Raw genomic sequence first — 13,909 nt, forward strand, 5'->3', positions numbered from 1 at the left:
CAAAATTGATATTACGATAATATGAAAAGCCTTGTCTGAAATGTGTGATATTGTCTGCAGGTCACATATACCAGAGAACATAGCAGGGAACCAGAAGAGGAGGAAATATACAGTGCAGAGAATTTCCGTCGCATTGCTCGCAGTCTCAGTGGGACAGTTATCTCAAACAGAGAAGAGACCTTGGTCTCTTCTCACAGTTTTGTAAGTAGAATGATGTGCAGCTTTCCAAAGAGCTATCATCTGTTTGTAAGGTTGCTGTTTTCTCTGTCTGCATTTAGTAGTTAACAAACAAGACAGAAGACAACTGAATAATAAGCTATGTTAAAAGCCTGTCTTTTTTCTTCTGTCTTTGGAAGAAGAATGAACTTTTATATAAGTAGCAAAGCCATCTTCTTCAGGTGTCATTGCAGAGTAGTGGCTGCTGCAGCTGGTAGGTATGTCAACTAACATTACTTGCTGAATGCAGATGCAGAAACAATCAGTATAAACATTTTTTTTAGTTGACTTAACTGTTTTCAAGAAAACTTCTCATACACCTATAATTTAAAAAAAACCCACCAGTACCAATATGAAAGGTTCTGCTCTCATGTAAGTTTATTAACCAAGTAGTGTTTTTAGAGAGTAAAAGTAAACATGGAAGGGGAAGCAATTCAAGACTTGGTGCAGACAGTTACATGGAGAAAATAACTAAAAGTAAGGGGGTTGATCTTTCCTTTGTCCTCTCTGTTAAGTAGTCTTAGATTTAAAAGTGTCAGAAAAACAGTAACAGTAACTATGTTTAGCAACATAGCTAGATATAATGTCGAGTTTTGCCTTGGACTGAATTTTTTGCAAACTCAACTTAAGCTTTTGTTTGAAACCAATGTGTAATGGGTGTAGAAGAGTCTCAGTTCCAAAATCAGTTATTTATAGACAGGTCGGTCCAATTATGCCCCTCTACCCTAAACTAAGTGTATGTCAACTTTGAAGAGTTTGCTCCTCGGCGTACTTTAGGTAAGGGCTCTGACATACCTGGAAGTGCTGGCAGAAGCAATTAAAAGCCTCCAGCTGTCCAAGACATGCTCTCTCTGCTAAGGCTATATCCCCACAACACAAGCAGCCAATAGGATGATTGTGTCCTACTACTCTTCAAGTAAGGCACTCTGCTCAAGTCTGTGATGGTTTGTTGTTGTGCCATTCAGCCATCCCTGCTTTTTGGGGTAGGTATCTTCTAACAGAGGGAAATGGTACATCACAGGTAAATACTTCAGCTGTGACAGGTAGATCTGTTCAGAGTCTGGAATCAGAGCTTTCAGTAAAGGCTGCTAGAAAATAGAAAGGAAGAATTAACAATACTCTTTCATGGATTGCGTAGCATACCATTTCCAATGCTGACTGGCCTGGCATTGTTTTGTGTATTCAGTTTGTCAGCCAAACCTCCAGGACTGGTTTGTGTTTGTTTTGGCTTTTTCTTTTTGGTGTAATTCCAGTCTAATGATCCTAAGTAGCCCACCACTTCAGTAAGAGCCTTACTGGATTGATGCAATTTTTATTTGTCTGTCTCTTTCACATACAGATGCATGTTTTTGTTCCAGTGACTCATCCCTTACTTCCCTGGATCAACACCACCTTTGCTTGTTTCAACCCAACTCTGTGTTTACTCATCATTTTATGTTCTGTTCTTCTCCTTTCTCATTTTATAAAAGGAAGCACCAAATACGAGGAAAATGCCAGTGGACACCAGCCACCGTTCTTCCAGCTCCACTTCCCTTCCTTTCCCCCATGATCCTCCTGTATTTCCCTTTGATCCCCAGCACAGCCCAAACCAGGTGCAGCACCCACCCCATGATGTACTGATGCCCAGCATGGTGGGCAAGGCACGTAAACTGTCAGGTAATAATCACAGGACTTTTCATCCTTCTTCGTGATCAGAAATATTGCTGAAGTACAGCTTCTCAGTTCTTGTCTCTCATAATGGAGTTTCACCATCTGCGTGAATTCCTCCAGAAATCTGGAAGGACAAATCACGTTTCTTCTTCTCTGCCCTTCAGAATTTTTCTGTGATTCTGTGCTAAATGTGCATAACCAAAGCCAATAACCTTCATGGAAACATTATGATGGCTTTATATAAAATCTTATCTATATTTTTGTTAGTTATTTTCTTTAATGTAAAAGTAGCAGTAAGACCCACCACCTTATTGCCATGTATTAGAGTACTTCCACAAGTTACTAATTCCCACAAATCACACATATGCCAGTAGAAATAACTACTTCCTGCATGAGAATTATTTTCCTGTGACAGCATCAAAACCAGTTTGTTCTACCAGCCTTGGAATACTTTGTTGGGCTCCTCTGTGATGAAACAAGGGGCTAGTAAAGAAATCTGGGACAGCAGCTGCAGTAGGATAAGGAGAGGAAATGCAGTGAGGAAAATGAATGCTGGAAAAGGTACAGCTAGGTTTTATTCAGAATTGCATGTCAGCCAATAAGTGGGTGTACTAGTGATTTCATTGTTCTTCTGTCACCTGCTGGCCACAGCTGATAGTTCAGAGAGGATGAAATAAAAAATTATAACTAAGGAAACTTCTTTAAAAAATTTATTTCAGGAGATCAGAAGAACATCATCCAGAAACTTCTGGTTATGCCTGACAGGGGTGAAGCTTTCCAAGGTGAAGACTACCCAGGTGTGGCACTGAGCTGTGGGAGTCTCCCTTGTGTACCCAAAGGCACCCTCTCCCAGGGACAAAAGCCTCTTGTTAATTTGCATTTAGGAGGCAGAGCATCAAGTGTCTCTGGCCGTTTGCTGAACACAAGTTATGCCGTCGGGCAAACAGCCACATTACCAGATAAGCGAACAATGCTCTGGGGGAAACATGCTGACCAGCCAGGCAAGAGTTTACAGGAAGGCTTCCTCCAGCAGCCTTCACAACATCCCATGCATGAATCTCACACCATCGGTTGCAGACTACCGGCCAGCACAGACTACAGCACTTTAAGAATACCGCGTGAGCCTTCTTGGGATCCCGGTGCTTCTCAAGGTTGTCCTGTGCCCCCCTCTTGTGTTAAGGCCCCGGGTCCAAGGAGAGTTGATATGCCTCCAGAAGAAGACTGGCGAGAGAACAGCTACACCCCTCAGCCTGGCAGAAGGCGAATGCTGCCAATGCATGCGATAGATGGGACTATTTCTTCTGCTTCTGAGGCACACAGAAATATGCTGGCTCGAGCAGCAGCAGCTACTGGCACCATGCAAAATAATGGCTGGTGAGATCCCATCCACTCCATGTGCCCCAGTACACCACTCTGTGGACTATGGTTGTTGCCAGAGTGTGGATTGCATGGAGACAGGAAACTCTTTCAATCAGTATCTGTGCCAGTTTTGTCTTAAAATGTAGCTATACAGTATGTGGAAACTAATTGCACTGTATTTTGTTTCTGACACTACTGAACTGCTGTCTGGATGGGGAATCTTAAGTATTCTAGTCCTGGCCTCTCCTAGCAAACAAGTGCTATAGGAATGGTAATTGGCTTACAGGTAAGTTCAGAAGCATGCACACGTTTTGAAGGAAGATGGCAACTAACAAAAGGACATTTTTAAGGACTCTTTTTCAAGAAATGTAGCTTTGGTAAATTCTTCACAAAAAGAATCCAATCCTTTTGTTTTCTTCTCCTCCATCTCTCCTGTTCCTTCCTAGGGGAAAAAAACTGACCCACCTTCCAGGTTCCAGTAAACTGCACTGGACAGGTGGCAGTTAGTAAAGCAAGCACAGTTTTCAGTGTTTTGAGATCTCATACAGAGATCACAGCTGTAGTAGCTGCAGAGGAAGTGACAGGGAGACATTGTTCATCAGTAAACCCCAATTTTCTCCACTTCTTTAAAGGAAACTAACAATGCTTCAAACAGAAAAGACTGTTAATGCTGCACGCTTAACTACACCAGTGTAAACACAGAATAAGTTTAACTATTTTAGTGTCAAGCATACTTGCTTTTGTAAGTATTTTTCAAATAAATCTATGAAAATAGTTCTATTTACTTGTCTGTGTTTGAGCTTTCTTTTCTGTTTAGCTTTACTCTTCAGTTGGCTGGAAACTTCTGATTAATTTTCTTACACATGAACAAACATAAGTAAGTTGTTTATTCTAGTTTGTTAACAAAGTTCATTATATCAAGACTTAGATTGGGGAGGACATGCCTAATTTTGACTCAGGACTTGATGTGTTTCATTACTACCCAGCAGTTAAATTTCTCTTCATAGTGGAAAATAAGTGTCCTTTGAAAAGTATTTTGAGACTGACTTGTTTTAAGGGAAACAGCTACATCTATGCAGGATGGTGGTGTATGCAGGTATACAGAAAAATCATTAGAAATTATTGGTGTGGTGAGAAATGTTATTTTCAACATGCTTGCACTCCTGGTCCTGCAGATGCTTTCAGGTGTGGTGGTTCCTAGGTGTTCAGAAGCATGGGGGGGTTCTGTTCCATGCTTGTCCTGGTCCATGGTTCTGTTGGGAGCAGGGCTGGAGCTTTGGCAGTGCCAATGCTGGTGGAATGCCTGCCCTGCCCTGCCCCATCCCTGCCTTGTCATTCACAGTGCTCCTGCTCCGTGATGCAAAGGGCTTCGCTCTCATTTCATGCTTGGCTTGATGGAATCCCATCAGTTGTTGCAGTTTAGCCTGAGATTGAGCCTCATTCATTTCAGTTAGTGTAATTTGTCAGTTTCTTGTTCCTAAATTATCACTATTGCTCCAGTTATTGTTGCAGTCTTCTGTAACTACATTTTACATTTGGGATTATGTTGCACACTTCTTTGTACTTAACTGCTCCACTAGCAGCAGTTACTAGAACGAAGCACTCTGTTCTCCCACCCCTCTATTCCAAAAAAACATTTATGATTTTTGATTTTTTTACATAATGGTTTTGCCAGCTTTACTAATTTTCTGAATATGACCAAATGGAGTTTATATTTTGCTTGAAACAACTGATTCAGCTTTCCCAACAGATACAGAATTGCTAGTCCCTCATGGCACAGCCGCCTCTGTTTTCAGCTTTTTGATACCTTCAGCGGTTGGTGAGAGCTGCAGTAGCCCCAGGATGGAAATGAGGACATGGTTAAGTATTTGACACTTTGCTTGACTACAACTATAAAAATTCAGATTGCAGACTGAGACTTAATAGTCTTGATAATCTAAAAAAAACAAGCTGCCAAAGTAAAGTACAAAGTAATCACTTCAAGAATCAATATAAAATATGAAACTTGCAACTGAAGACAACATGCGTGCTTAGCTTTCTTATGTCCTAGCTACCAGGAAAGAATGGAAATATACTTACATAAAGCTCTGCAGAATAGTTCTGAGTTGATGGCATTTATTAAAATAATCGGTTTATTAAGAGAGGGTTTTTTAAGAGAACTGTTGTGTTTCTTCCATTACAGTTCTACCTACCAGGTTTCAAAACTGTTTTTTATATGTCCTTTGTATATTGGTTGCTTTCTGTGAAATTAACCAGAGGCCTGAATTACATTCAGCAATATCTTTAACGTGGGAGAGAACATGAGACTGGAAAAATAGTGTTGCTTTAGTTTGTGCCTGCAAATTTTAGTAAGGTCAGTAAGATAATATTTACTTTGTAATTCATTTGACTAAGTTGGCTTTTCAGTGATATTTATACCATACAAAAATCAATTATGTAGTAGTTTAATAGCTTGTTAAAGTTCACTTTTGCCTATAGGAAGGGTGAGGAGGGGGTTCCCACAGGAATTCAGCAGCTATTTAGAATTCTTAGGAGTTAACAGTTTGTAAGCTTTGATGCAATATAACCTTTTCTTAGTTCCTGGCTGAAGAGTATGTTACTGGATGGAATTAAATGAAAAGAATGCCATACACACTTAAATTCACCTTTTTTAAATAAGTGAATATCAGTTCTCCTAAAAATAAAATTCTTACTCATTATATTTCTATGATCTCTTATTGTTTTTGTAATATGCATTTAGACCTATGGAGGGAGCAAAAGAAGACAATAATAAAATGAAAGATGACTTGGTGTCCTAGCAGTAGCAAAATTATGTAAGTATGATCCTTCTGTGTTTGGAAAAGGATCTACCTAGTACAGTTCCTTCTCTCAAAGGCACCAAAGTTTGTACCCGCTCTTTGTGGAAATCATATTCAGACCTGCTGAGCAGCACATGTGATCAAGTGGAGTGTGCCTGTTTCTTTTTAACCAAGGCTACTGTACCCACATTAAGATGGGGGGATTTGGGAAGAGGGAAGGAACTGTCTTACTGATAATTTCCCCTGATGGCTAACATTGCTGAAATGGATTTACCAGTGATGGTTGGGTTGGAAGGTACAGGCAGGATTCCAGAATACTGGAATTCATGCAGGTTTTGCATCTAATGTCATGTAGGAGAGGGGAAGGGCAGAGGTGTAGGGAGAAGGAGGAAAGCAAAAGAAAAGGATGGATTTGAATAGGAAGGAACAGATGGATACGTGACAAAGGCAGAATGAAAGGAAATGTGTGCATATCTTCGCTCAGATGTGTCTCTTTTCAAGGAACACTCAGTAATCAGTCTAAATTTTCCTGCCTTCTTTCAGTGGATAGATTCCTTCACAGAGATGGTCCTCAGCAGTTAATGGGGTGCTGAAGCTTTTGAGGAGGGAAGATTAACTGATGGAGAAAGTAGGCAGTGTTCTGTGTAGCGGTCTTTGGTTATGTTCCTGCTGTGGTAAATGAAACTGTGCAGAAGCACTTACATACTGCTGCTATATGTATAAATAGACATTGGACAAACAGTGTAGGTTCAGTCAGTGTTTGTGCCAGCTTGGGCAAAGATAAAAACGTGCTTGGGATTTGCAAACACTTCACTAAAGTTAGATGTGTTCTGGAGTCTCCTACCACTGTGCTGTCTCCTGTTCAGTGCTGTGCCTGGTAAAAAGCAAAAGTATATTTTCATCCATCTGTCCTTGCTGCCTCTAGCATTTTATCACTGCATCGTCCAGAATTTTGTCAAGTCTAGTTATGTATCTGTAAGGCTTTTTTTAAGGCTAATTCTTCACCATTATTATCGCTGATGGAATTACCTTTAAGGTTTCATAAAATGTTTTAGAAAACTCATGTTAGATCAATAATTTTTTAATTCTCTTGCTAGCTGTATCATTCTTCTAGTTCATAGAATAACATTTTTTTTTATCCTTTAAAACCAAAATAATGTAACTTGGAAATGTTTTAAAGATTGCTTTTTCATTAATGGAAAAATGCTAAGACCAGCTATACAGTCATTTGAGAGCGCTGATATTTTCACTAGCATGTTTGTGGAAGCAGATGCAAATGTGTTTCTTCTTCTGAAGAAACACAAACTTCCTTACTGGCATCAATAGAATTGTTTTAATATTAATTCTTGAGTGAGTAAAAACTGAATATACTCTTGAATAAGGTCAAGTGTCTATTTGTAAACTAACTTACATTAGGTTTCTGAAGGAAGATTATCTTAAGCTTTGGCTGTCCCAGTCCCAGATGGTGCACCAGTTAATCATAGGCTTGAGAAGTTTCATGTGTGCATATATCACTAATCAAAATAATTTTAAATAGGAACACATGAGAAAAGCGAGTACAATAAGCTATACTTCAGTAATAACCGAAAGAATCATTTAATGTTGCTAGATTTTAGCCTAACTTCTTTTCAACTCAGGCAAAATTATTTTGATGGCAGTCTAGGGTTATCTATCATTCTAAGGTTTTACTCAAAATTTATACCAGTTACTATGTGACTGTCAATTGAGGGAGCTCCAAGCATAGAACTCTTGCTGCTTACAAAATAAATAAATAAATAAATAAAACTATTCACGGTTGTCTTAAATTGCTGAGAGCATCATAAAGTACAAGCATGTTAACAGGAAGTATCTCTGTGAAGGTTCAAACTGACTTTTGTTCAAGATCTAAAACGTCAATCAAATTGAAGTCAATATGATATTACAGTTAAGTCAGCTACAAGTTTTCAGGAATCGTCTATGCATTTTAAAGTACATTTAAGAAGAAATGATCAGTTGTTCGTGGAACTGTGTATTAATGGTTCCTAATAAGATTCCCTTTCTTTTGTTAATACAATTGGTTTCTTCAGATAGATTAAAAAAATCCCAGTTGACATTAAACAACCATTTCAGTGCTGTAGACTGTTTTTGGATAACTGCCCTTAGAGGCCTAAAAGAAGCTATTTAATGTAGCAGATGTATCAAGCCAGGTTTTTGACACCATATGCATCTGAAGAGAGTAGAAGGTATGTGTGTGGGAGTCTTGACTGATCAGTAAGCTACTGATTTGAACACAAGGTTGTAATTTGTGGGAAGAGCTTAGTGGCACAGATAACAAAATAAAATTGTAATGACTTCTTATGGCAGGTTGGGGGGAAGCCCACATCTCTCCGGTGGTTTTGAAATTGTCTATTGGCATACAAATTTACTGGGACAAAATACATAGTGGAAGAGTTTTTAAATGTTTATGTGGATTGTTTTGATATCCTTGAGCTATCCTTTTCTGCATTCATTTCTTGTGACCTCAGAGTTGCCCAGTTATGAAGGTTATTTTTTTTGTTCAACCCTTTCTTCAACCCTATCCAATCTTAATGTAACAGTTAATTCATACTAGTACTTCACGGTGTTTGGTCTCAGGAACTTGGGAGAAGGATGCAGAGAGGTAAACCAAAAGCATAGTTGCACTTTCACCACATAGTCAGGATGGCCAGATGTGTTAGTGAGAAAAGAGCGTGTGAATTCTTCAGCAACTGAGTTGTCAAATCTCCTTTTTGTGGGTTTGTTGCCCGGACACTTTCCTTTAAAATGAATTAATGGGATTTCTCCCATCTCTAGGACATTGTGTTCATGGATCACCAAAGTTAAAAAAAGTAGTAAAACGTATCACACTGTTTTCTATCATAGTTTTCCTGTTACAGAGCAGTAGTAAGTTTGGGGGATTTTTGTACGGACCTATACATAGACCTGCTTACCTTGAGTACTTTGTCAGTTAAGTCTCTTGCTTGTGGAGGCACTGAGGAAACAAGAGAACATAAAGGAGGGCAGCAAAAAGCAAAGTGAACTCAATTTTTAGAGTGAGTAGAGGTGACTATTAATAGTCTATTAATATCATTAAAGTAGTAAGATAAATGAAGAGAGGGAATTGGTTGGTCTCAGATGGTAGAAGAAAGAGCAATTGCTTAAGGCTAAGGAAGGAAAAGTTTGAACTAGATAATAAGGGCAGGGGAAGGAATGCTTTAATCAGAGAAAGTGATGTTTTGAGGAACCTAAAGAAGAGTTTGAGGTACCATCACTGTAGAGGTGTGAAATTTAAATCAGATAAGTGTCTGGTACAGTTTGGTATGTAAAAGTTACCTGAAATTAGTTACCTGAAATTACCTGAGTATGGTTGGGTTGCTTTAGCCTGTTTTTTACAGTTCGGGTATGTTGCAAGTAATGCCTGTGGCCTTGATTAACTTTTTTAATGTAGTTTGTTCTTCCTCAGCCTGTTCACAGTGTTTATCAGTCAATGAAGGAAATGTGTGCAGGAGGGGAGTGGGACAGGATACTCTGTAATAGTAAAGTAGCTTGTCATTTTATACCAGCAACTATCTAATAATTTGGTTTTGGTTTTTCTCTTTTGAAGTCAGTGCAGCTTCTCAGTACTGGATGACATTGGGAGCTGGAGTATTGCAGTGATAATGACTGTAATGCTGGAGAAAACGGTTTAAGACAATGCTTTCAACCTTTCTGAAAAATGCCTCTGTGTTACAGATAATGAGGTTTGTTATAAAATAGCTGACTTGGGACAGCAGGGAAATCTTGTGCCCTCTTAAAAGAAAGCTTTCAAGTATTGATATTGAAACTCTGTGAAGCAGTATGTCAAGATGCATTTAATATGTGCCTTGTTTTGAAGCAGTCCTACAGTTTATACCAACCTCAGTACAATTTCTGGCGTTTCAGAAAGGACAGCTTCAAACAGTCACTAGTGAGAGTCGATGAAATGGAACAACTTCTTAAAAGTTTTGTCTTCATCTTACTCTCCTGCTCATATCACGTCTTCCCCTCTCAGACCTGGTTTATCTTTGCAAGATTTGTTCTGTGCATCTTTCTCTTGGGATCTGGAATATATCTCTCTCTCCTGTGAATCAATTTCCTTCTTAGTTTTCAAAAAGTTCTTGTTGGGTAATTAGATGATTCTGGGACATTGTGCCAGTTTTTAAGGTATGTCGCAGTTAGAGTCAGAAGAGACTGTTCTGATATCTGCCCTGCTGCACGAGATGGCTACAAAATTTCACATAATCATTTTTATGTCTGACTTCTTTCTGTTTGAGATTCAATAAACAGCACTTGTCTGGGACAGTGATTAACTAAAATGTAGTTGCTACTATACCTTGTAGCCCACCATCATGGGCTACAGAAAAGTCTAGATTTTAACATTGCACCTTTTTGTTTAAATGGCTCTTGCACGCTGCTTCAGCGGGTACTGCCTTGAGATGGAGCAGAAGGAAATCAGGTATCCATCATCAAACCAACCCATATTCTTCTATACCATTCCCCATGGTACAGAAGATGGATTGGTTTGGTTATTCCATGTGCTTCTCCTGCTGAACTGTTTCTTCATTATGAAAGCAGTTGTTCAGAAAGAAGTCCAGTGCTAGCAGCTAGGTAATGGTTTGGAATATTCAGTCGGAATAGGAATTTACCAGATTTCTCTTTGGCCACTTGGTGGCAAAGCTGACCAGGAAGTAAAACATGACTCTGCTTTTCAGCTTTGTCTGGCGCTTGTCTATTACAATAAAAATGGTAATTTTTTTAAAAAAATGTTTTTAGGATGTATGATTTTTAAGGAGACATAATACCATTTTTCATATCAACCTGATGTATTGGGGGAGCAAACCCAGTAAGATTACATCCATATGAGCCTTTTCTTCAGGTAATGCCTGGATATAACTGTTTCAGCACGCAGGGCGCTAGGTATGCTGCCTAGAAGCTGATGATGTCTCCTTCTGGCACAGCATCATAACAAAATAGTATTATGCTGTGCTTTTTCCTCAATGAGCATTCTGACTGCATCAGCCCCCTTCAGACCTCAGGAAACATGGCTGCAGGCTCCTGGGAGAAGAGAACAATTCAAGTAACTAAGGTATCTCTCTCGCAACTGCACTTCAGGTGAGGTGAAGAGGAGGTTCCTGACAACACTCAGCAAGGTCTCTGCCTCCCTATGTGTTTGGAAATGTATGGACAAATGAATTTCTTTATAATATGGGACTCTCTGCTGTTTCGTGCTGCCAGGAGTTCAAACTGCATTTTTTACTGGGCTCCTCTTGGTTTTAAATACAAGACTGAATTCATTCCCCCTGCTCCTTGTTTCAGCAGATTTACTTTAAGCTAATGTATGAATCAGTAGGAGCGACATTTACTTACTGCCATTCCTGTCCTGTGCTCTCCCTGCATACTCCGAATTGATACACATCCTTGCTATTGAAGGAAATGAACTTTTTGTCCTATTTAAAAAAACAGGCCCTTTAAATTGATTGTACAATGATAGACATTTGCAGAACATGTGGTATAAAGTAGTAATTTCTGCTGCTGCAAAGCTTAGCAATTAAATCTAAAATAGTTATCCAGGATTTTATTCCCTGATACTAACATATCCCAGCTCTCTTTTTGCATGCATGCACACATTTTACTTGTGGGCATGAAATTACTAGAATTTTGTTTTTCCAAAACTTTGGAGTCTTGCAAATGGTACTAATAAATACCTCAAGAGTTTATAATTCTTATTCCCTTAAAATTTTCATTTGCTTCCTTGAATGTTTTTATGTGATGTTTTATTCAAAGTTTCTTGCTGTACTGTCTTGGCTGTACAATAAAAAAAGCAAGGTTAACCCAAGCACTTGTGTAACAGGTCAATTTCAGTGTCCTTTTGCTTAAGCCAAAGAGCTTTTCATGCTCAGCATGGCAGATCCTCACCTCAGGTGTCATCCTTTTCCCTTGGACCTGAGTGGGGCAAGAACCAAAATCTTGCTGGAAACCAGTACTTCTGTGAATGGCTTTTCTTTCTTAAATTCCTGGTTTATTGTATGGAATAGATTGCACAGCTCAGTACAGATTATGCATATGAGCTTTGTTGTTTGCTGGGATGCAAAGCAGCAATTTTTTTAGATAACCAAATTTAATCAAATGCAGTATATATATGTTTAGATGTTTGCTAGATCTGGCTGGTATGTTGGCTGATATTTAAGTGATGTCAAATCAGAAGATTATTGGTTGGCTGATTGTTGTTTGTGTTTGGTTTGCTTTGTGGGTTTTGTTTGGTTTAAACACAGCTCATTTCTGTGATCTCAAGTACAGTGCTAGCCCTACAGCCAACCTCCACTAGTACAACTGAGACAACGATAAATCAGAGGAGAGAGGATAACAGCTGCTACAAAGGAGAACAGGAATTAAGCTTTCTTTCATCAGCAAAGTTAATTTAATATGGAGTAGTCATAATGACCAGATTGCCTTAGATGGAGGAGAGTTGTAACAACTTTTTAGTCATGGCAAAGCCTTGTCTTATGTCCTGCATCTGTCTGGACCTACTACTCTGCACAACATTCACACGGTTTGTATAGAACGTAAGGGCTGTGATGTGCTGCCTTTGTCCAGACCGGGCCGTGGTGCAGCCTCTGCCCCCCTGTCAGCCTGCGCAGCCTTGGGGGATGAGAGGGGCAGCTCCTGCCGCCGCACCCAGGGCCATCCACGCTCTTTGGTCCACTCTTGTTCAGCTCCAGGGAGAAGGCAGAGACGTTTGGCTCAATAGTCTGCTCCAAGTTCTGCCCAGGTTCTCACTGAGGGGAAACTTCTCTTTCCTTCTCCCTCTCCTGCCAGGTGAGGTTCTGGGCCCTTTCCTGCCCCCCGGCCCCTCGCTCTGCGCTGGTTCCCGGGGAGGCAGTGAGGGCTTCGCTACCCGCAACACCGCTCCCCCAGCTGTGCCTCCCCACGGAGCTCTCCATGGTGGCCGCCGGCCCTCGCCCGAGCGGGGTCCCCGGGGGCTGGGCCACCCGCCGCACCGCCCCCTCAGCCCCGGCCTGGCGCCCGCCCGTCCCGGGGCGGGGGCGTTCCGGCCGCCTCACCCGCCTCCCCCTGCTGTCCGGGCCGGGCCGGGCCGCATTCCCCGCCCCGCGCCGCCGCCCCGGGTCGGGCGGGAGCCTCGCCGTGGTCCCGGTCGGGGCCGGGTGCTCCGCGCGCTCCCGCGGTGCCCGGCGGGCGGCGGCGCGGTGCATGCCGGGCCCGGGGCGGACCGTCCCCGCGCTGCGCCAGGAGCCGCGAGCCGCGCCCGCCGCCATGTTCCGCCGGGCCGCCGCCGCCCGGCGCCTGTAGCCGCCCCCGCCCGCCCCGCCGCGCCCCGCCAGCCGCCGGCGGAGGGGCGGACGGAGGCGCTGCCGCGCCCAGCATCCGCCGCCGGAGCCCGGCAGCGCCCAGCGATGTCCGCCAAGGAGGGGAGCAAGGTGCTGCTGCTGACGCCTCACGCCTCCAGCGAACGCGCCGTCAAGGGTGAGCGTCCCGCTGTCCCGCAGAGGGAACATGGCTGCGCGGCGGGGCCGTGACCCCCGCCCGAGTGCCGGGGCCTGGCTGGGCGCGGAGGTGCGGCCGTGGGGAGCGGTGCCCTCCATGTGCGGCCCGGGCTGCCCTGCCCGCAGATGGGGACGGGAGGGCAGCTCGGCACCGTGTGGGGGCGTGGGATGCCCGCACGGGCTCGGGGTACCCGGGGTCGGCACTGCTGGAGCGGGGGGATGGAGCTGGGCGCGGCGGGCCCGTGAGGGCGGCGGGGCTGCGGGTAGAAGCGGTGGCCGGGGCCTGCGGGCCTGGCGCGTCCCGGCCGGATGCGCTGCCCGGAGCGTGTGCGGGGCTGACCGGGGGCATCGCCGCGCTCCGGCCTCTCC

At 42.6% G+C, this 13,909-nt stretch overlaps 2 protein-coding genes across 14 annotated transcripts in view; both read left to right on the forward strand.

Annotated features, from left to right (window-relative positions):
• Positions 1–4,005, forward strand: part of USP54 (ubiquitin specific peptidase 54) — a 93,174-nt gene extending 89,169 nt beyond the window's left edge. For 5 of the 6 annotated variants that reach the window (XM_088059494.1, XM_014250475.2, XM_088059495.1 and 2 more), the window contains 3 exons: positions 61–201; positions 1,686–1,872; positions 2,586–4,005. In XM_088059494.1, coding sequence (XP_087915620.1) covers positions 61–201; positions 1,686–1,872; positions 2,586–3,244 — 987 coding nt within the window. In that variant the 3' untranslated portion in view covers positions 3,245–4,005. The remainder of the gene's footprint in view (positions 1–60; positions 202–1,685; positions 1,873–2,585) is intronic. The other variant, XM_088059498.1, reaches the window with a different exon arrangement.
• Positions 4,006–13,370: 9,365 nt separating this feature from the next.
• The window catches only part of PPP3CB (protein phosphatase 3 catalytic subunit beta), a 47,771-nt gene continuing 47,232 nt past the window's right edge, over positions 13,371–13,909 (forward strand). For all 8 annotated transcript variants that reach the window (XR_001331326.2, XM_014250264.2, XM_014250267.2 and 5 more), the window contains exon 1: positions 13,371–13,520. Coding sequence is in view for 7 of the 8 variants with exons in the window: in XM_014250264.2 (XP_014105739.1) it covers positions 13,451–13,520 (70 nt within the window). In the remaining variant the exon portion in view is untranslated. The remainder of the gene's footprint in view (positions 13,521–13,909) is intronic.

This window comes from Pseudopodoces humilis, chromosome 9, assembly GCF_049639895.1.
Source record: "Pseudopodoces humilis isolate 2021_Gansu_Grassland_sample_001 chromosome 9, ASM4963989v1, whole genome shotgun sequence".
NCBI lineage: Eukaryota > Metazoa > Chordata > Aves > Passeriformes > Paridae > Pseudopodoces > Pseudopodoces humilis.